Below are 22,380 nucleotides of genomic sequence, written 5' to 3' on the forward strand. Positions count from 1 at the left end.
CTGCACTGATCCCATTAGAGACGCATAAACCTGCACCCCGGTGTGGACAGTTCTAGCGGAGTAAAACAACGTAGGCCTGCGTAGCTGCTCCTCTACAACAGGGTGGGGAACCTCAGGCCCGGGGGCCGGATGCAGCACCCCGGCTTGCCTAGATCTGGCCCCCGAGGCTCAAGGCCCCTCCCCAAGCATTGGGGGGTCCATGCTGGCCCTCCAGCCCTTCTCTGCCCCACCATGGGTCTAGAACACACAAAACCACTAAGCTGGGATCTGGTGTGTGAGGGGAATGTGGGGAGAATCTTTCTGCTTCTCAGTCAGGGGCCACACTCATGAGGGGTTTTGTTTTGGTTTTTTTTTTCAGTTTGTTCGCTTCTCACTTGTGTGTGGCCCCCGGCTGATTTTTCGGTGGGTCAATGGCCCCCGTCCCAAAAAGGGTTCCTCACCCCTGCTCTACAGGAAGGGAAATCACGGTCACTACAGGTATAACTGGGTCTATGCTATGGCTTTTACCTGCATAAATCTCACCGTGACATCTGTCTCCATCCCTAGGCGATTGCCCGGTGCTCTCGTTCACATGGCAGGCCGATGACTATCAGAAATAACGGGCCTGGTTCTGACTTGACTTATGCCAGTCTAAGGAGAATAGTCACTGAAGTCAACGGGCTCACACGGACGTAAAATCAGTGTGAGATCAGGAGCAAGCAGTATGGGGCTGGTCTTGGTTCCACTTCGATCTCTGACAAGCATTTCTGCCGATGTCACTGGCTTCGCTGCGGTGTTACACTGGGGTAGGAGAGCGCAGAAACAGGCCGGAGACTTCCTTCCTGTCAGAACCTGGTGGTGAGGTACCACGTGGGGCAGGATGTCGATGGGTGATAGGCAGGGGCAGATGACTGTTTTGTGGGGCCCAGGGCAGCATAATTTCGCGGGGCCCCCTTTTGCCACGGCGCATGCGCGGGGCTTTTTGAAGCGCAGGGCCCGGGGCGGCCGCCCCGTTCGCCCTGCCCTAAATCCACCGCTGGCGATAGGGAGTGTAAGGAAAAACGCTTTTGGGAATGAACTCCACTGCAAAGCAAGGCAGCCTGACCAGGCCGAAGTTCCTGAGTGGTTTTCTCTGGAGAGATGACACGTCGCTCATCTCTGAGGAGGTTTTGGGGGTTGTAGTATATTGAAAACGGTGTTAAATTTACAAGCTATTGTTTTAAGCTTGTAAGGGAAGCTTAGGGCTTCTGTAGTGAAACGTGCAGTCTCGGCCTTGAACAGTTTACAGAGAGCTAGCCTGGAGAAAGATTGTTTCCCTTCCTTAGGGAGCAGCCTGCTTTGTCTCTTGCTGCCTTTAGTTATTGCGTGTTATCATTCAGAATGCTAAGAAATGAAATTGGGCTCCATAACAGCTTCCAAACAGGGGAATTCATGCCGTGTGTCATTAACATCACAGATTTATAAGTGGGCATTGGGTGGAGAGGCCTGGAAATTCAGTGTAGAGAAAGTTTGAAAGCTGATCTGAACTGTTTAACACTAAGGGTATGTCTAGACTACAACCCTCTTTCGACACTAAACTAGGCACTTCGAAATTGCCAATGAAGCCAAGATTTGAATTTTCCATGCTTCATTTGCATAATCGCGTCAGGGCGTGCTTTCAAAAAACCACAGTCTAGACGTGATTCTTTTGAAAAGGGAGAATTTACAGGATTTATGAGGTTTACAGGCTCTTTCGAAAAAGCCTTCTCTTTTCGGAAGAACCGCGCCTAGACTGAGGTTTCTATTTTGAAATAGCACTTTTTCGAAAGAGCACCACAACGCGATTATGCAAATGAAGTGCAGGAAATCCAAATCCTGGCTTCATTTGCAATTTCTGCCGAAAGAGGGATGTAGTCTAGGTGTACCCTAAGGCTGCGTCTAGACTGACTTGATTTTGCAGAAATACTTTTAACGGAAAAGTTTTTCCGTTAAAAGTATTTCTGCAAAAGAGCATCTAGATTGGCATGGATGCTTTTGCGCAAGAAGTGCTTTTGCGCAAAAGCATCCATGGCCTGTATAGATGCAATTTTGCGCAAGAAAGCCCTGATCGCCATTTTAGCCATCGGGGCTTTTTTGCTCAAAACAGTTCTTCCCTGTCTACGCTGGCCGTCTTGCGCAAGTATTCTTGCACAAGAGGGCTTTTTCCCGAGCGGGAGCGTGAAAATATTTGCACAAGAAGCACTGATTTTGTACATTACAAAGTCAGTGCTCTTGTGCAAATTCAAGCGGCCAGTGTAGACAGCTGGCAAGTTTTTTGCCAGTCTAGACGCACCCTCAGTGTTGTTTACAGGACGTCAAGCTGAGTTCAGGGTAGCCTCTGAAATCATCAAGGCAAAGCAAGATTGTCCCTTAAACAGCTTCTGGGTGTGACGTTGATCCTTGGCTGAGGTCTGGGTTTTCCCTTAATTTTCTAGCTTCTTTTCCAGCAGTAGGATGGCTGGGAGGGTCCAACCCAAAGGATGCTTCAGTATCACTCTCTTTACAGGGTGCAGGAATAATGGGCAGCTTCCCTCTCCATCACCTCCTCACCGAGGGCGCTGTGAGAAGCAGGGGCCTGTGGTGCAGCATGTGCTGGGTCCCATGGGGTTAAATCCACTGCACGTTTGGGGGAAGCATCAGCTGCTTTTGTGCAGAGCTCAGAAATGTGGGTGAGAGTCAGGCATTCTCTGGGAAAGAGGCACCCGTGGAGGACACCAGCAGAGACCAAGTGGCTCCTGAGTGGAGACCCCTCCTCACACAGAGGGGACATGGGGTTAAATTCTGGACCCATTCCCTGGACAAGAGCCAGTGAGGAAAGCAGGGAAAGCGGCCCAGCTTGGTAAAGGGCCGTGCGGAGGGTTGGCACCTGCCAGCTGGCTCCTCTGAATGGTGGCTGTGAATGACAGGAGGAAGGCAGGCTACCCACGCAGCGCTAATCTCCCCTCACAGAAAGCTGCTGTTCCCTAGAAGTCCGCCCCCCCCCCCCCCCCGCCGCTTCCTGTCTGAGCTATTGTCGTCGGGCCCCTCCGACCTTACCCCACGCGTGGAGCGGCAGCTAAGGGAAGTGGGGAGACGGTGTCCCAGTTCCCTGGGAAGATGTGTGGGGAGGCTGTCTCTAATATTCCCGTTGGGCGTTCACCTTTGTTCCACGTGGGACGGCTCCTTGGGACGTGGTTATGCCCAAAGCAGGGCCCGGCACGCCATGCCCGAGAGCACACTTTGAGATCCAGAGGGGCTACAGGAGGCCAAGTGTTTTCCCTCTGTCCGGCTGCCCCTCGTGACAATGCCCTTTGCGACCAAGAGTGTGGCCTGTCAGTAACTTAGCTCCACGCCGCAAACATCCCGAAAAAGCCAGTGGGGGGAGGGGAAACAACGTCTCCACATCTAGCCCTTGTCTCCCTTCATCGCTCGGTGCCACCGGAGGGGGGGGGTGTAGCTGGCCAAACCGCCTTTACAACAGTGTCCATGGAGCCAACATCCCTTATGAAAACAGCTGAGCCGCACCCCCGGATATAGGCCTGGCTGGTCCGGGTTGCCCTGAGGACTTGTTCCCTGGTCTTGCTCAGGAGTGGATGGTCAGCTGCTAGCTCAGCTGCACCCGAGGCTGCCTGTGGAACAGGAGTGCCGTCTTGGAGCAGGAGCAGCTCCGTTCTGCAATGAGACAGCTGCTCCTAGGCTCAGGCCCTGTCAGCACCAGGCTCCACGGTTATTTCTATGGCCCCAGAGGTGTGCGTGGGGCTATGCAGGTGGAGAAGAGATTATAGGAGAAATCTCGTCTCTGCCTCCTAAGGAGGTTAGTCTAAACCTGCCCCTTGCCTTCCTTCCCCATTGCAGCCCAAGGAGCAATTGCCCCTTCATTACGCAGCTCTCCGTCCCGTCGGGGCCGTCGGTGTGATGCAGCTGCTGCTGAAGGCTTCTCACAAAGATGCTCGATTGAGCCAAGACAAGGTGAGCAGGGCCTCTCCGTATATGTTGTGTGGGTAGAAAATTCTCACGCCACAGGCCCGGCTTAGAGGCCAGATGTAGCACTAAGTGAATGCCGCGGGCTGCGGGGCTGGACTGGGGCAGCCTGAACCGTGTCTCCAACTTCATACCCGAGGCTTCTGTTCCTCGGGGACCCCGCGTGTAAGCTCCTCTGAGACATTGGTTCCCTTCTGCCCTCTGCAGGACGGCCGCACTCCTCTCTTTCTTGCGGTGGAAGCTGGGAATCTGGGAGTCTGCAGGGAACTGCTTTCCACACATGCCATGGCCCAGCTGAGCGCACGGGAAAAGGTACAGGACGCATGCCCATCCCACCGCTGACACCATAGCACGTCTTCCGGGCACTTCGTTTTGTGTCTTCCCCACTGCTGCATCACCAGGGGCTGGAGATCAAACTCTGTCTAAGAGCTGGCCCGAGTCCTACCAATTCACTCTCCATCCGCCACCCACCAGCCTTGCAATGGATGCAGCTGGGGCCAGAGTCTCTGCTGGTGGAAATCAATGTAACCCCACTGACACCAGCAGAACAACGCTGATTTACACCAGCTGGCCCATACAATCTGTGTGAGGAACTAAACCCCTCAGCATGTTGGGTGCATGTTTCTTTCCTGCTCCTGGGCCCCCTCTGGTAGTTCTGAAGAATCCACTAACAAACCAACTCTGTTCCCAGGGTTCGGGTGCGGACAGACCTGTGAGTAGACAGGGAAAAGAGCTTGTGTTCATTCGGGGCCCCATTCAGGGGGGAACTGGTGTTTGCCAAATAGAAACATTTAAGGGGCTAATGGGGGATTAAAGTTTATTTTCTTTGTGTTAAACAATACAGTGGAGAGCAGAAAGAAAACTTTTGGGGGAAAGAGCCCCCCAACTTAGCAGAACTACTAAGTGCCTTGGGGTATGTCTACACTGCAGCTTTTCTGAACTTACATCCACGCTGTAATCGTGTTCTTTCGAAAAAAAATCAAAAGAACAGAGGTTTTTTTCTGACATTGGTAAACCTCTTTCTACGAGGAAGAAGCCTTGTTCCGAAAGAGCTCTTTCAGAAAATGGCATGCGAGGACGGGGTAGAGGGAGATCTTTCGAAAGAAGAGGAAAGAGGAAAAAGCATAGGTGCCCTGGTGGTCGCTCCATCCATAGTAATCACAGCTGACATGCGAGATAGCGTCCATTCAGTGTGGACGCTATCTTTCAAAAAAGCAGATTGTTTTCTCGATGCGCTTTTGCTGTGTAGATGCTGTGTTTCAGAAGACGTTTTTTTGGAAGATCCCTTCCGGAAAAGCTTCTTCTGAAAGAAGCCTGCAGTCTCGACATAGCCGGAGTGTCAAAGTGCCCCAGGCCGAGATGACGGATAGGGTTGTGGGGAGGATGGAAATGGAATAGCAGAGGAGTTGCAGTCACGCGGGGCTGTGTGCAGAGACTTGCTGTCTGGAGGCGGTGGAGGGGCTGAAAGTTAGGAGTAAGATGCATTGGTGGAACTGTGGCTGCATGAAGCTTGCACAATGCCTGTCCTCAGAGACAGGCTGTGCCCTTTGATTGCCCAGAACAAGACAACCCTTATATATTCTGCACTGGATACTAAGTAGTTATCCAAAATGAAAATCTGTGCCATGGTGGATTAATACACAGATCCATGGGGTTTGTCCACCGGGTTCCAGCAAATTTGGGGGTCCCAGAAATGCCAGAACATATGAGTGGGAGGGTCACTACTGCCAGAACTGTGGCCCTGCCACGGCTCCTCCTCTTCCTCCTGAAGCCCCACCTCCTGCTCCTCCTCTTCCTCTTGAGGCCCCACCCCCTGGCCATGCTGAAAGCCAAAGCTGAGCCCTGATAAGAGTCACCCAGGAAGCTTGGGTTGCTGTAGGAAGCCCTGGACCCTCCACCTGCCCGGGGGGGGGGGGGTGCTGGGATGCCCAAGAGCAGGCCCCAGTCTACGTGACCCATTAGGGCACACCACCCTCGGTTGGTGAAGGGTTCCGGGCTCCCCACAGTGTCCCAGACTCCCTGGATCGCTTTTAGGGGACTGGGTTGGGGGAGTGAGGAGGATCAGGGGACACCCATTGGGAGGTGTGTGTGTGGAGGGGGGTAGATGTTCTTTGTGCCCTGGCCCCCAGTAAATCTCCCTCTGCCTTTGGGTGGCAGGAGTGTGAATGGAGCAATGTGAGCCCCAGATAATGGGGGACCAATATAAAAAAAATACCAAAGACAATGCTATTATTCAGTTAACCGTAGTCATCTATTCCATAGCTCCCCATTGGTCAGTGTCCCTGGGGATAGTGACTATACAGGAGTCGGTCGTACTTTTCTGCACAGTTGAAGATTGACGGACAGGCTTGTTCATTCCAGAAATATGGCGACACTGTGCTGCATGCAAGCTGTCGGAAGAGAGATGTGGAAATGGCCAAAACCCTAGTGGAGTGTGGAGCTGTGGTGGATTGTCAGAATGTGAGTATGAAATACACTAGGCGTGGTATTGTGAGCACAGGTCTAGCCTTGCTATCACTGGAGCTGAGCAGACAGCTGGGAAAAGTCCTCCCAAATCTGATCAACTGAAAAAAACAAATGTTGTTTCTCTCCGTCTGTGACTCCTTTGTGTTTGCTTTGTACAAATACTTGGAGTGATTAGGTTTTACTAGCAAGTTTTATGCTCAGTCCCTGAATAGTTGCCAAAAATGAATGCCAAACTATATGTTTGGCTTTAATTAGAGCTGTGAGGATAATAGATTTTTTTTCATTTCATAGGCAATTCTGAAAAACTGGGGGAGGAAATCATTTTTGGGTTGACCCAAAATAGTTTTAATGGCATTTTTCAGCAAATGGAAAAGACCAAAAGAAAAAAGAAAAAGTCTGTTTCAGATCAAACGAAATATTTTATTTTGACAAAATGGAAACATTATGTTTTAATATTTATTAAAAATATTAAAAGAAATTCTTAAATAAAAAATAATTTCAACCCCCCAAATGGAAAAGTTTCATTTTGAAAACGTCTAAAAAAATGTAGAATTTTTTTGAGTGAGGCAGTTCAGTAAAATCAATACAAAGTCACAAGTTTCAATGTTGCCAAATCCATATTTTTTCACTGAAAAGAGCTTTCAGGCAAAAACATGTATTTGCCCATCTCTAGTAGTAATATTCAAAATCGGTGTAGTATTAGTTAGTTACACAAGTCATCCAGTCACGAAACAGAAAGAATTTCATGTGATTTATGTAACCAACCAACACAGCATGAATTTCAAAGTTTAATATTGTGAATGGTCCCTATGAGGGAAATCAAAGGAGGCATTCAAGATGGTTGTGATCTGCTAATGCAGTGTTTCCTAACTGGTGCTCCGTGGAACCCCAGGGTTCCGCAAAGCGAAAGTAAGGGTTCCGCGAGAACGCGGCATTGCCCCGCCCCCTCTTAAAAAGACAGAGTATTTTGCAGGTTTTTTTGCTCTGGTAGGGTTTTTTTTTTTTTTTTTTTTTTTTGCTTACCAAATTTTACTCTGGGAACCCTAGGGGTTCCTTGAAATGATTTTAATCTGAAAAGGGTTCCGTGGTCAAATAAAATCAGGAAACACTGTGCTAATGAAAGCTCAAGAAGTCAGTCGTTTGTTATGAATTCTTTGCTCAGTTCTATAGCCTACAACGTTGGAGAGCCAAAGACTTTGGGAAAAGATTAGTAATTATCTAATGAAAGACCAAGACCAAAACGATTTGCTAAGTCAGTGGTCACCATATGTCATTGGAAAGCCAGTGCTCCTGTTTATATCTGAGAGGCCAAGCAGAATCTGCCTGTCCCTTCCCACCATATACTGTCCAAGTTGTAATATTAAATTAAATTCAGAATGATTATGTGTTCGTAGGCAGGGCATTCCCAAGGCTAAGTGTGTTCCAGCAACATCCTCTTGATCGCTGTGTACTTCCTGTCTATTGAATAAATAACATGGTCAATAATACTTAACATTTTACCTTTAACAAAGAAAACTGGAATAGAAGATATCCACAGTGTGGTTGCTAGACATTTCCACATTGCACTATGATTTTAATTTAATATAATATAATTTTTGAAGTCCAAAGCAATCCAGAGCTGTTGCCTGGTGGGAGCTTCTCACAAGCACTACATGGCTTCACCAGAGGATCCTAAAATACCTGACTCTAAGGCTTACACCAAAAGTTCTTCAGCTTTTTGGCCTTCGCTCCTGAGGAGTTTTTAAACTGTGAAGGCTCCTAGGCTTGCAGCTTTAACATAGAAGTATTTGGCTCACCAAGTTTACCAGCTCAATAATAGTCTAAATTACCCTTTAAAAACCTACCCTTTGCATGACTTTAAATCTGTGCAGCTTTAATACTGAATTAATTTTCTTCACACTTATTTTCACATTTCCTTGACCATAGCTGCACTCGGTATAGAATCATAGAATCCTAGGGCAGGAAGAGACCTCAGGAGGTCATCAGATCCAACCCCCTGCCCAAAGCAGGGACAACCTCAACTCAATCATCACAGCCAGGGCTTTGTCAAGCCAGGACTTAAAAACCTCTAGGGACGGAGTTTCCACCACCTCCCTAGGTAACCCATTCCAGTGCTTCATCACCCAACCTAGACCTCCCCCATTACAACTTGAGACCATTGCTCCTGCATCTGCCATCCGTCACCACTGAGAACAGCCTCTCTCCATCCTCTCTGAAACCTCCATTCAGGAAGTTGAAGGCCGCTATCAAATCTTCCCTCACTCTTTTCTTCTGCAGACTAAATAAGCCCAAATCCCTCAGCCTCTCCTTGTAGGTCATGTGATCCAGCCCCTAATCATTTTGGTCGCCCTCCACTGGACCCTCTCCAATGCGTCCACATTCTTTCTGTAGTGGGGGGCCCAGAACTGGACACAATGCTCCAGATGTGGCTTCACCAGTGCCGAATAAAGGGGAATAATCACTTCTCTGGATCTACTGGCAGTGCTCCTCCTAATGCAGCCTAATATATCATTAGCTTTCTTGGCTACAAGGGCACGTTGGTAGAAGTTTGTTAGCAGCACAGCAGCTGCCCAATTCCTTACCAACATGAGTAAGGAAAGCTGATGGGAATGTTTGCTCCCATCAGCCTCCTGCTGTGAGAACATCACCAAGCTCAGCTTAAGGTAAGCCACCTCCAGATACGTATTCTGCACAGCTGGAGTTGCGTACCTTTAGGCAACCTTCCAGGTCTCGTGTTGACCTGGCCTTTCTCTAGCTACACTATGGGTTGAATTCTGCTAGCACCACCATTGTGAAAAGGGTGTTGGCAGTACAGTTTTAGGTAGCAGGGTTTAGAGTCATGGGGCACAAAGTCGGGGACGGAGGCAGGCTCTGTGAGTAAAAAGAAGTGTGTAACCAGGTGGGGACTACTAACCTTTCCCCAAATGGTTTGTTCTCTTCCCGGTCATCTTCTCTAATGAACCCAAAGGCACCAGAAAGAAGGAAAAACCTGTTCTCAAGAGCTGCACAACCCTTTGCAAGGTCCTGTCAGGGATCCCAGAAGAAAATGATCTCTGACAAGAAGTTTATTTTCTTTCAACATATAAGGACCAACTTAAACAGTCAAATAAACAGAGAAATTCTGTAGAACTGCAAGTCCCAAAGGTCCTGGGTTATTTATAAAGGACTCTTAAGTGAGTCAGGCAAAACACCAAGATAAATCTGGTCTGCTAGCATTCCAGAACCAGGGCAGACTTAGCACTAGCACTTGTCAGCTTTGTGCTGAAATATATTGAAAGGCCCATTAGTGTCCAAATCCTCTTCTTCCTTCCAGAATTTAGCAGAGTAAGGAGACTGGTTCTAAAAGGAACACATTGATTCGAAGGACAGGTTCCTATGTACAACCACATGTTTTCAAACAGGCTAATTAGAAATGGTTCAGATGATCAGTAGAACAATCCCTATTGTGCTTCTTCTCTGATGATCTCTCTTTTTTGGTTTGGTTTGGTTATGTCAGGGCAATGGGATGCGTCTGGAATTTGATTGTTTCTCATAAAATGGAAAGGGAGAGGTCTGGTAGGGGGGACAGTTATACTGTAGAATGACCACAAGGAGGCAGGAAGAGGCCAGAGAAATGGACTGGAACAGCTATAACCCCATTGGGCCACAGGGCGGGGAAAGTGGTGGAGAAAGGGCAGGTATCTATTGTATATTTTAGAGAGCTTGTCTGCTTGTGTGTCTGTTTGTCTGTGTGTCTATGAACCCCTCCCCCATCTGTGCCTACTGCAGCTGCCATGGACAGGTGCTTCTCACCTATCCCCAAACTGCTGCAGTGACAGAGGGCTAGGGTTGTCCTCTCTACCTGGGGCAGCCTGCATACGAACCCCTCATTCCCAGCCCCACCCACAGAATGATGATTTAAATCCGGGGTGAGGAACCTTTTGGGTCGGGGGCCCGGCTGACCCACAGAAAAATCAGTCGGGGGTCACACACATGAGAGGGGGAAAGATACTCCCCAAACTCCCCTTGTACACCAGAGCCTAGTAGAGCCCAGCCTAGTAGATTTTGTGTGTTCCTGCCCCACGGAGAGGCAGCGGAGGGCTGGAGAGCCAACACAGGCTCCTCAAAGCTGGGAGTGGGGTTGGATCCAGACAAGGGGAGGGCTGCATCTGGCCCCCAGGCCTTAGGTTCCCCATCCCAATTTAAATGAAAAAATAAAAACGTATTAAGGACCCAAGCAACGCTGGGTCTAGTCATAAAGAAAGGGAGGGTGGACAAGACCAGCCGAGTCTTGTTCACCTACCTCCCCATGCAGGTTGGGGACTTGTGACGTAATTCAATATGGTTCATTGGAATGGTTTCTGAGGAGATGTAGCTGCACTAGGCCGTGCTCTGAGGTGTATGCTGGAAGCTCTAGCACCCCCACTGCCCAAGGAGAGTCTGTGTTGGCCGGAGAGGTAGGATCTTTGCAGCAAAATGCTCTGAATTCCATCCGTAATTATGAGCCAGGAAGTCCTCAGCAGGGGCCATCGATTCTGTACATAATACAAGAAAAGGAAAGAAATGGAAGGAATTAACATGAATTGGTCTCTCTCTGTGTCGCCGTGTACTGACTTTCAAGGCGTTGAGAACATGGGACGTTGCCCGTGGCAGCCATGGGAGTGGGGTTAGGTAGTGGATAGTGGGTTGGTGTGCCGGGATCATCTTCTTGTTCCGTCTTCATACGCCGTGTAGCATGGCAGGGTCCTGATCTGAGAGCAAGGCTCCTAGGTGTAGTACGAATGATCAGTAATAATTCAGAACTGATCTGTCCCTCCGAGAGAGCCTCCTCCAAAGCTCATTGAAACCAAGACATCTTTCAGTGGACTTTGGGTGAGACTCATGAAGGGCTGAGGGGTTTCTCTGCCCGAGCTGCAAATACATCCCATTTGCTGGAAAACCCGTTCTCAGGCCGCAAAGCGTGGGGGCTGGGCCTACCCAGTGCTGTGTCTCTGAAAGCTGAGCTGGCTTTGTAAGGCGGGACTTTGCTCTCCAGACTGCAGCAGCCCTGAAGCTACAGGAAGCTACACCTGGACTATCTCCAGGAGGGGTATGGTGACATTTCCTGATCTGGTGATGCCGCTCCAGGAGGAGACGCTTTCGAGGCAGAGCAGTGATGTTTTAGTGCCACACAAGGTGGCCATCTCTGGTACCCAAATTCTCCTGCCCAGAAGGTTGTCTGTTGAGTGAATGGTGTAGCTGCTAGGCTGCTCGGTTACCCTGGTATAACCCAGGCTCTTCTAACGCCCTTTGCTTTAGGATGAAGGCCAGACTCCTCTCCATGTCGCTGCGTGGGAGGGCGATGAAGCCCTGCTAAAGTTCTTCCATCACTGCAAGGCCAATCCCGACCTAGCAGACAAGGTAAAAGGGGGCGGGGAGAGGGAACTGGCTGACTCAGGGACAGCTTACTGGGGCTCTCCAGTCCTTTTGCTTGACATGCCCACACCCAACGGAGGATTGTAGGAGATGGGTCGGTGTCTTCAACCAACAGAACATACAGCATGCAGCCCTGCTCCATGAGAGCAAACGGCCATTGGCTCATCCCGAGGTGGAGACCCCTGCTGCTTAGAAATGCCAGAGAGCTGAATAGCCCTTTACAGAGCATCCTGAGGGCCCTGTTTGGGCCATTTGGGGGCAGCTAGTGGAGAGACAGACCCGTGACACAATGCCACACCTGGAGGGGCATCTTGGATTACAGGGCTTCTGGCGACAATGACCTGGAAACTGTGAAACATACATCTGCCCAGGAGAGCGGCAGTCCAAACCAGGAACTTCCCTCCATTCATTAAACTTCCCGGTGAAGCTGGTAAAAATGGCATGTCGTCCTCCCTTCCCCCATCCAGACAGCTGGAAAGGAATAGGGAAGAGAAACTTCCATGGGCCCATTCCAACCAGCCTGGGATAACAACCTTTTCACTAAGGGCCTGTTGTTTTCACTGATGCAACTCTATGACAACTAAGAGGCACAAGCCGTTGTGCAGCCGGCTGCAAATGTCACTCACTCTTGTGGTGTGGCCTGTGGTGGTGGTGGAGACAAATGTCAAGGCGGGGAATAGTGCGGGTACCAGGCAAGAGCCTTGGAGGTTGAAGTCTTCTAGCCAGTGAGCAAGTACCCCAAAGACAGCCGCCATGCCAGCTTCCCTGCCCTTCCATAGTTTCTGCTCCAGACTTACTCTGGCCGTACAAAGTGTAGCAGAGACAGAGGTTCCACGTGAACCCACCAGAGGTGGGCACTGACTCTCCAGGGATGGGATCGCCCATGGTGTTCAGCATTTTTGTCCATTTGCCTTCCCTGTCCACAGCTGGTCCAGTGGGAGGTGGCTGTGTTGCTCTAGAGGTGACCTGGGTCTGTGTTCTGGGAGGTTCAGTAAGTCACCGATGGTGATGTGGATGCATCCCAGTGTAGGCTGCATTCCGGTTAGGCTTCCGCGTCGGCTCCCTCCCTCCCTCCCGAGCCCGCATTTCTCTCTTTGATGGTTGCAGATGGACAGGTCGCCCTTGCACATTGCTGCAGAAAGAGGCCACACCCACGTGGTAGAGGTGCTGACGGAGAAGTTCCACTCCAACGTGCTAGCTCGCACCAAGGTGAGTGGGGGGGAGGGGCGGGTCCATGTTTCTCTGCAAAGCAACTGAGTGTACAGGCCAGAGGGAGGACCAGGACAGACCCTTGCTGGCTTAGCTTGGAGACACACAGCCTCAGGCAGCCGGTTCATATACAGTCGGGGGAGACCAAGCATAGAGCAAAGCAAGTCACCAGAAGCAAGTCACTTTCCCAGTCGGGGCAGAGCAAGCGCATTTCTGTGTGGGGAGCTGGTTTGTTCAAACATATTGGGGTTCTGGGCATGGGTGGTGGGTACCCTCACCTGGCCCCACCCATGTCCAGCTCTGTGGCAGCTCTCCAGAGCTCCAGGGCAGGCGGGGGCTGCACCTGTGCCAGCTCTCTGGAGCTCCGGGGCTTGGGGAGGCTAGGGAGTGCTACTCCGGGGCAGGGAGGGAACAAGGACCAGCAGCCACATTGCGGGGGTGGGGGGGGAGGAGGCTAGGCAGAGGCCAGCGGGCCACAGAGTGGGGAACAAAGCATGGGCTCTGGCGGGCACGGTGGGGGGGGGGGTTGCCTTCCCAGACCATGCAGTCACCCACTGCCCATGGTTCGGGGCACAACGCTCCCCAGACTCCCGCTGGAATGCCACATGGCGACACTTCCCTTTCGTGCACCAACTGCGCAGGCTGCCCCCTGGTGGTTGGCCATTGAGAGGCGAAAAGCCCCAGTGCTGGCTGTGTCCATGGTAGCTGTGATGGGCCTGTCGCCCGCAGGCCCCCAGCCTTCATTGTAATGTCAGCCACAGGCCACACAAGGGCCCCGTACCAGCAAGAGCCCTTTTCTAGGGCACAGCGGGCAGGCGAAAGCAAGGGGGAGCAGTGGCATAGAAATCTTACACTGATGAGATGGAAGAGACGGGGCTGGGCCGTGCAGAAGCGAGTGGAAGGCAGGGTCCTGATCCGAACCACTGCCCGTGTGGGTCTTTTGCCCAGCTTCTTGCCTCACCCAGAGATGCTCGTCACTTTTACTTGCTGCCCATCTTTGCTCCTGGCAGGACGGCAGCACCCTCATGCACGTCGCCGCTGCACACGGACACCCCGACACTGCGCTGGCCTTCCTGAAGAAAGGAGTCCTGCTGCACATGCCCAATAAGGTAACCCCGCCCGGAGGGCAGGCCGGACCAGTGACAGCCGGGAGAGCTGCTCCGAAATGTCAGTGCAAAATTGGGATGGGGGGGATGGAAAATGCCTTTTCAACCCAAACAGAAATGTCCAGGAAGAAGGCGCCGTGTTGTAGCAAAGTCAGCCCCAGGATATGAGAGAGACAGGAAGGGCGAGATAATATCTTTTATTGGACCAACTTCTACTGGGGAGAGAGAGACGCTTTTGAGCCGCAGAGAGCTGGTCTTCAGAGCCTCATCAGCCGTGTTTCTTAAACTTTTGAAGACCGAGGAAGACCAAACAATAATTTTTTTTATTGAGGAACACCAAGGATTGTTTCAGTAGAGGGAGCCCTTCAACCCCAATTGTTTACTATTTCCCCTTGCTGTAAGAAAAAAAACAGGAGAGTTGAAGTTTTCCTCCCTGCTTTCCCACCCTCATTTTTCAAAAGGAAAAGTAAAAATTGAGATGAGGTGTATATTTCCCACCAGCCTAATAACCTGTGGTCTCATAAAACCACCCCAGACTGGAGCACGCCTGGGATAGACAAATATCAGCTCTGTGGACTGCGGGACAGGTCTCCACTCAGCTGTCACTGATTTAATTATGTGGCTTCACATGAGTCATTTAATAGCTCCCTGCCTCACTTTCCCCATCTGTGAAATGGGGATGACAACGTTTACCTTTCTCCTAGGGAAGGGGGTAAGAGACTGCTTCCAAAACATGCTGAGGTCCTTAGTTCCAAGATGCTATCGCTGTGCAACTTAGCCATGAAACTGCGTCCATTAGCCAGGCCTTAGCTGCTGCCTCGGGTTCCCAGCTGCCTTCTTCCTAGCCTCGATTTGCATCAGCATTATTAAAACTGCGTTTTCTGCCCCAATAAATCTGGCATAAAACAGCCTGATGCTGGGGAAATATATTCACCTTTGGCCACCTCTAGGGTTCAAGATGATGGAGCAGCCGCCTTGTTAGCTGCATGCCCCAGTTCCAGGGACGTTCTCTGCAATCCCAGATCCCACGGTGGGAACCTGTTGCCTCCCAAACAAAGTGATTTGGGTGGGAGGAGGAAAATGTCACTGAACATTTCAAACCCAATGACAAATGTTCACTTCTTTGTGCATTTCCCTACCTTTTTCTGAGCCGAGCATCTCCCATGCGCAAGGAGAGCACCAGGAACAATATTTCAGTTTTGCCAGAACTTGATTAGTTTAGTGAACTGGCCGACATGGTTCTCACTTCAGCACACCTTTTCATCCACGTTTTGATGACAGGCACCCCCATTTACTTTCATACCCTCCTTAGCTTGCTGTATATGAGCTGTTCTTAATGAGTCAGCGTAACCCCCCATTTCGACGTGTGTTGCGTCCCCCGCCTCATGCCTGATCCATGGCAGCTGTGAGTCTGTCACAGACCCAGCTACGCAGAGTGGCCATACCAGCTCCTATGGCACAGTTTATGCCTCTGGCTCCGGCAAAGTTCCCTGCAATCCCAGATCCCATAGTCGGGATCCCCCCCCCTGCCCCTGCACACACACCCTTCAAGGTTTCAGAGTGGCTGTAGCGAGCGCGTGTTGCAAATCCACCCAGCGGCAAATATAGGGCAGGGTGAGCGGGGCGGCTGCCCCGGGCCCCGCGCACGCGCTACCACCTGTCGGACGTGGCCGTGGCGCATGCACGAAATTGTGCTGCCCCAGGCTCTGCGCTTCAATAGATCCTGGGCTCCGCAAAACTCATCCGCCCCTGAATCCACCGCTTGCTCTCTTTCAGAGTGGGGCGCTCTGCCTGCATGCAGCAGCCGGGAGGGGCCATGCGGCCGTGGTGAGGGCCCTGCTGCAGAGGGGGGCAGAGGTGGATGCGCGAACCAAAGAAAACTACACGGCCCTGCACATTGCTGCCCAGCGCTGCCAGCCGCAGGTGGTACAGACTCTTCTGGGCTTTGGGGCCCACGTCCAGCTCAAGGGAGGCAAGGTAGGGGTGAAACATGGGGTGTGACTTTTCCTTGCAGGCTGTGTCATCTTCGCTCCCGCCTCCACAATCAACGTCTTCCTTCCTCCTTCTGCTGTAGAGACACTCCCTGTTCCCCCCGGTACTCCCCACAGAGGGAGCCCCGACTGCCACATGAGCAGGATCTCTGTGGGCTCTGCTAGGATTTCATTCCCTGGCCCCGAGCCCTGCTGTGTCCAATTCGAAGTCGTTCTGTGCACCGGTTGGTTTTATAACACCAGGCTCCCTCTGAACCCGGTGGTTGTGGCGGTGGTGTTGCAAACGCACACCAGGGGGCGTGACAACACCACCTGCCAACAGCGTTTTCTGCACCAGGAAAGAACAGTGAGGAAATTCACCTGGGCTCCATGCTGAACTGGGGGGACGGGCTGACACGTTCTCTGGCCAGCCGGGATGTGTGAGCCCTGAACACACACAAAGGGAGACCCGTCTGAAATGGGGACACCCTGGAATGGACTGTCACTGGCTGGGGCGGGCTGGGGGAGGGGGGAAGTGTAATCAGTGTGTACCCCAATAAAGCTAAGGGGGCCTTTGTGTTGGAGATATTCCTCGTTATCTGTATGATGCGGGAAGAAATAGAAAGGCACCGTACAGATCAGTGAAGGACCACTTCTGTGGGACACAAAAGCCGCCAGCCACGATGTAAATACTTATAAGGGATGGAGGGTGTTAGCGATTGATAACCAGGAGTGATGGCAAAGCTCCTTACAGCGAGATCTAGAGGGTGTAATATATTTGCCCAAGGGAAGTGGCAGAGGCTTTATAGCCACAAATAAAAGGTAGTAAGTATAGTTGGGACAGAGAGGTGAAATGTAACTGTTATTCAGTATGGTGACACAGGGCCTAGAGGCCGGTCAGATATTCAGCGGAGAGGCCTGAAGCAGGTTGGCATGATTAGTTGGCGGAAAGAGAACCCAGTATCGGCAAAGGGTAAGATCTCAGAAGATGTGGTAAGGGCAGTCGTTCGGGACACCATGCAGCAATCACTGGACTCTGTGCCACAGTGTAGTAGGTCATACTGCCAACAGGCGTGCTGGGGTTGCGGGGGGAGGGCAAAGGGTTAGTTGCTCTGGGTCTCAGCAATTCAAAAGGCAATGGCGACATCGGAGTCCTGGGCCCTTTAAATCACCGCTGGAGCCCCCCACACACAGTGCGCTCCAGGCAGTGCTGAAGCTGTTGGAAGCTAGCCCCAGCCCCGCCCCTTCTGCCGGATGCCCCGCCCCTTCCACCTGAGGCACCGCCCCTTCCATCGAGCTGCCCCCCCTCCCACCTTGGCCAGGAGCCCGGCAACTCTGTCTGCCTCACTAACCAACAGGTGCCTGATGCTAACATTTTGGGGAATTCTGTAATAATCTCTAGTCGCTATGGCAGTTGCCATGGTAACTCATGGACGATGGTACCAACAGTAAGGGAACAGCCAGTTCGCGATGGGACACCTGGAAATAAGCAGGGTGAGGAAGCATGGAGAAGGCTGGAGCCCCTCATGCGCACGTACGAGCCTTAGTATGTGAGAGTGGAACTTGGGGTCGATGGCATGGTCCGGCTGTGGTGAAAATGCACAGGGGAGATGCCAGGATGCAGAGCCAGACGCAAAGAAATGAAGCAATAGTTTAGGGCCCCTCCCAATTAATGATTCGTAGGTGTACGTGGGAGGTGTAGTCCTGCTTAGGGCTGGCACTGCCAGGATGTCAGCCGCGAGCGATGATGACAACAAAGAGGATAATAGGAAAGATCATGACCGATGCTCCACGGTTCCTCAGGAAGAGAGGCGAGGGATCCGTCCTAATGAAGGCTGTGAGTCTGTCGTAGAAGTCACAGATCCGTGATTTCTGTGACGTCAGCAGCAATGAGTGTGGCTGGCCCAGGGATGGCTGCACCAGCTGCTGCAGGGGCAGACCTGGGGCACTGTCCTCTGACCCCCCCCCCCAGCAGAAGCAGGAATCTGCCACCTATGTACCCCCCACATGCCCCATTAGTAGCAAGGATCCCAGGCTGCATGCTGTTGCACCTCCTTAGTAGCAGCAGGGGTCCCAGGATGCTAACTGCTGCCCACCTCCTCCCTCCTCCCTCCTGCCTCCCCCAGATCATCTGCAATAGTTCCGGGCCTCCCCTCTCCTAGTGCTCCTTCCCCCCAATCCCCGCACCCCTAGACACCCACAGCGCCCCTGGGTTGCTCCCTGCCACAAAGCACCCAACCTTTATTCCGGGGTCTATAGTACAAGTCAGGAACAGGTCATGGGCCATGAATTTTTGTTTACTGCCCATGATCTGTCCATGACTTTTATTAAAAATACCCATGACTAAAATGTGGCCTGAGTTGAAAGACTAAAAACCGCACACTCTCTCTCTCTGCTGCTGCGTTTCAGCATTTTGTGGCATAACTTTATCTGTATAACAAAATTATTAATGAATGGCTGTGTGATGACTTGTGAAGTTCTCAGGTGTCACTGGCCTTTGCGTGCTTCCAGGATGTCTTGTTCTAACGATGTCGGTAATAATGTACATGGAAGACATTTAAATGTGGGTTCTTACATGTCTGAGATGGAAGGAACTCTTGGGTCTAGTACACATGTGCTGTAGGCAGCAAATCCTGCGATGGCCCAAACAGAATTCTGCCATCTCTGACAGACCTGGGATTGATTTTTCGATTCAGAGGCCACACTGAAAAATCAAAACCTAATTCCATTTTGCTTTGCTTTCCAGGCGTTTTGCCTTTTAAAAAAATGTCCTTAAATGAAAACGAAGTAAAATTCAAAATGAAATTTGTTTGGGATTGAAAAGGTGGAATGTCTCATTTCAGACAAAGCTCCACAAAACATTTTTTCAGAAAATGTGGTGTTTTTTGCCATCCAAACATTTAAGCAAATTCAACACAAATGTGCGAATTGTTTGTCAGCCTGGCTCTAGGTTTTTCTCACTTGGAAAAAAAGTGTTATTTGAAAAATGGTGTCCAGTTGTAACCTCTATTTTGGTGTGATTCTCTTTGGTCTAAACCTTGCAGCTCTCAGAAACCAAGGTATAAAAAGCAGGTGGAAACTAGAGATGCAGTGTCCTCGCAAGGTAGCCATGGGGATCTTGCAGTTAAGTCTGACTGTCACAAAGGCAGAAAGCCAGAGTGGTTCGAAAGCTTGTCAGATAAAATAGAATTGCCATTTAGTGACTAGTTATGAGATTTTATTTTGGAAAGAAAGTGCTGGCTGGATTGGGTAGGTCACGTAACAGCTTTATACATTCACCTTTGACTTCTGGCTACATTAAATCCTATTGAATCTAAAGCAAAGCATCCAGACCTGGGGTGTGAGAAGGCAAAAGGGAGAGTTCCTACTACCTTGATGCTGACTTTCCCGCCAACCCGAAGGAGAAGGTAAGGAAATATTGACTGGTCCTTGTGGATCAGTGTGGATTTCAAGGTGACAACCCCATGCCCTGCACTTGACTGTGGATTCTGCACCAACACATCTCCCGGGCAGATGCAGTGTCTGCGATGTGTGACATCCTACCATGATGTGGTGAGGATGCTACAATTCTTCAGTGACGTGCTCATGACAAGGGCTAGATAAAAAAGGAAGGAGGGAGGGGACAGGAAACACTTTTCTCATAACAGAGTACAAACTTAGAGCATGTATGCCCCTGACTCGGTGACCTTGTGCCGTGGGATGAAGCTTGAAGGTGGCAGCCCTAGAGTAGGGGCAGGCCTGGCTATTAAGCAGAAGGGGTCCATGCCATTCAAAGTGGATCCTAGAGGTAGGAAAGGCTAAAAAGACTCTGAGTGTTCTGGAGAGACTGAAATTGACATCCTGGGGCTTTGAGACGTGGATGAAATATACCAGACCTGATGTCTCCCTGCTTTGCAGCCTGTGTGCTAGGTGGGGGTGCAATCTACCCCACCAGAAGGGCAGATGTTGCCTCCATGCTGCGCCTCCTTTGCATGGGGGTGAGTGATGACACAGGCTGCCAGACAGCAGGGAGACTCCAGCTGAGTGGAAGTCAGAAGAAAAGCCAGCGCTGTTCCCCCGGGCTCTGAGTCCTCGTCTGTGTCTCCCATCAGGCCCAGGAGACGCCCCTGCACATGGCCGCCCGCATCCGCGATGGGGAGAAGGTGGCAGAGATGCTGCTGAAGAGCGGTGCCGATGTCAATGTGGAACAAGAGGTAAAGCACATGGGCCACCTTCCAGGGCGGAGCGGAGGGCGGGGATGAGCCAGGCTGCTGGGTCCAGCAGGCACGTAAGAGGTTTCAATGCTGCGCTTTGGCTGCAGAACGGCGAGACGGCCATGCATGTTGCAGCTCGCCACGGCAGCCTGCGGATGATCCAGGCCCTGATAGAAGAAGGAGGGGAGCTCACCTCGCAGTCCAAGGTAGGTGACCCAAAGCAGCCAAGACACACACGGGAGGGACAGAGCTGGAGCACTTGAACACAGGAAGGAATCTTCAGGGGGTAGCCAAGTTAGTCTGTACAGGATACATTTGTAACACAACAAATGGTCTGGTAGCTCTGTATAGACCAGTGTTTCCCAAATGGTGTTCCGCGGAACCCAGGGGTTCCTCAAAGTGAACATAAGGGTTCAATGAGAAAATTCCATTACAAGAACATTTTATGATTTAAAAAATAATATTTTTGTACACATTAAATGTGATTTTTTAAAATTATGTGTAATTAAACTAATTGTAGATCTCATGACCTTGTTTAGCATTTGTTTATTATTATCCTTAGAACATAAGAACATAAGAACGGCCGTACTGGGTCAGACCAAAGGTCCTTCTAGCCCAGTATCCTGTCTACCGACAGTGGCCAGCACCAGGTGCCCCAGAGAGGGTGGACCGAAGACAATGAGCAAGCGAATACTGTGTACAGATGTGGTCTCCTCACCTCAAAAAAGATATTTTGGCCTTGGAAAGGGTTCAGAAAAGGGCAACTAAAATTATTAGGGGTTTGGAACGGGTCCCATATGAGGAGAGGTTAAAGTGACTGGAACTTTTCAGTTTAGAAAAGAGGAGACTGAGGGGGGATATGATAGAGGTCTATAAAATCATGAGTGGTGTGGAGAGGGCCGATAAAGAAAAGTTATTTATTAGTTCCCTAAATAGAAGAACTGGAGGACACCAAATGAAATTAATGGGTAGCAGGTTTAAAACGAATAAAAGAAAGTTCTTCTTCACACAGCGTGTAGTCAACCTGTGGAACTCCTTGCCAGAGGAGGCTGTGAAGGCTAGGACTCTAATAGAGTTTAAAGAGAAGCTAGATAATTTCATGGAGGTTAGCCAGGGGATAAAATGGTGTCCTTGGCCTCTGTTTTTCAGAGGCTGGAGAACATAAGAACATAAGATCGGCCGTACTGGGTCAGACCAAAAGTCTTTCTAGCCCAGTATCCTGTCTGCCGACAGTGGCCAGCACCAAGTGCCCCAGAGAGGGTGGACCAAAGACAATGATCAAGCGATTTGTCTCCTGCCATCCCTCTCCAGCCTCTGACAAACAGAGGCCAAGGACACGATTTTATCCCCTGGCTAATAGCCTTTTATGGACCCAACCTCCATGAAATTATCTAGCTTCTCTTTAAACTCTATTAAACTTCGTTGAATGTTAGGTAGGTAATGTCCCAGTCATTCATTGTCCCGACTGAGGAGATGATGATCAGAGTGAGAACTGAACTTGCGGAGGAATTGTAATTCCAACGCCTCCCTGTGTATGTGACTAGTAGAACTGGTTTGTGACAAGACAGCCACCCTGAAGGTAGGGAGGCTGGGGACTCCCCTAGGGGTGCAGGGGATCAGGAACCTGCCTGCGGTGCCAAATGCCCCAGGAACTTTCTGGGAAGGACCCAGAACGCAAGACTGGTCAGAGCAGAGTCGTTGGCTCATCCAAGTCCCTTATGTCTGGAGTAGCCTGGAGTGGCACCAATCCTGAGCGCTTGTTCCAGTGCTCCCCAGCCGCAGGGACCATCCAGCCCACGGTAGGCCAGTGACGATCCTCTCCGCAAACTCTGTCTTCTCCCCTGGGGACTTATGCCAGAGCTAAACTATGTTTTAACATTAACACGCGCAAAGGGTTAGGCCAGGCTGTCAAACAAAGCCGGATTGCTCATTATTTAGCCAGTTATGAGGCCAAGGAAAATAACCAGGTGATGGAGTGAGGCTGTCCCCCCGGACAGCTGGGCTCACGCAGGAATTAGGTTGCAGGTGTTTAAATGTGCTGGCCGCCGCTTCCCAGCCAGCTCTGTTGCTCCCTTCCCCCGCTGC

The 22,380-nt window shown here is 50.8% G+C and overlaps 1 protein-coding gene across 1 annotated transcript in view; it reads left to right on the forward strand.

Annotated features, from left to right (window-relative positions):
* The first annotated feature begins 3,839 nt into the window (after nt 1–3,839).
* LOC102455565 (uncharacterized) overlaps nt 3,840–22,380 on the forward strand; it is a 52,502-nt gene continuing 33,961 nt past the window's right edge. Inside the window, exons 1-9 of the mRNA XM_089776146.1 lie at nt 3,840–3,945; nt 4,165–4,269; nt 6,319–6,417; nt 11,701–11,802; nt 12,925–13,026; nt 14,037–14,135; nt 15,909–16,109; nt 20,194–20,295; nt 20,403–20,501. Of these exons, the coding sequence (XP_089632272.1) occupies nt 3,892–3,945; nt 4,165–4,269; nt 6,319–6,417; nt 11,701–11,802; nt 12,925–13,026; nt 14,037–14,135; nt 15,909–16,109; nt 20,194–20,295; nt 20,403–20,501 (963 nt within the window). The 5' untranslated portion in view covers nt 3,840–3,891. The remainder of the gene's footprint in view (nt 3,946–4,164; nt 4,270–6,318; nt 6,418–11,700; nt 11,803–12,924; nt 13,027–14,036; nt 14,136–15,908; nt 16,110–20,193; nt 20,296–20,402; nt 20,502–22,380) is intronic.

The sequence above is a fragment of the Pelodiscus sinensis genome, chromosome 2 (genome assembly GCF_052426305.1).
Source record: "Pelodiscus sinensis isolate ZL-2025 chromosome 2, ASM5242630v1, whole genome shotgun sequence".
Classification (NCBI taxonomy): Eukaryota; Metazoa; Chordata; order Testudines; family Trionychidae; genus Pelodiscus; species Pelodiscus sinensis.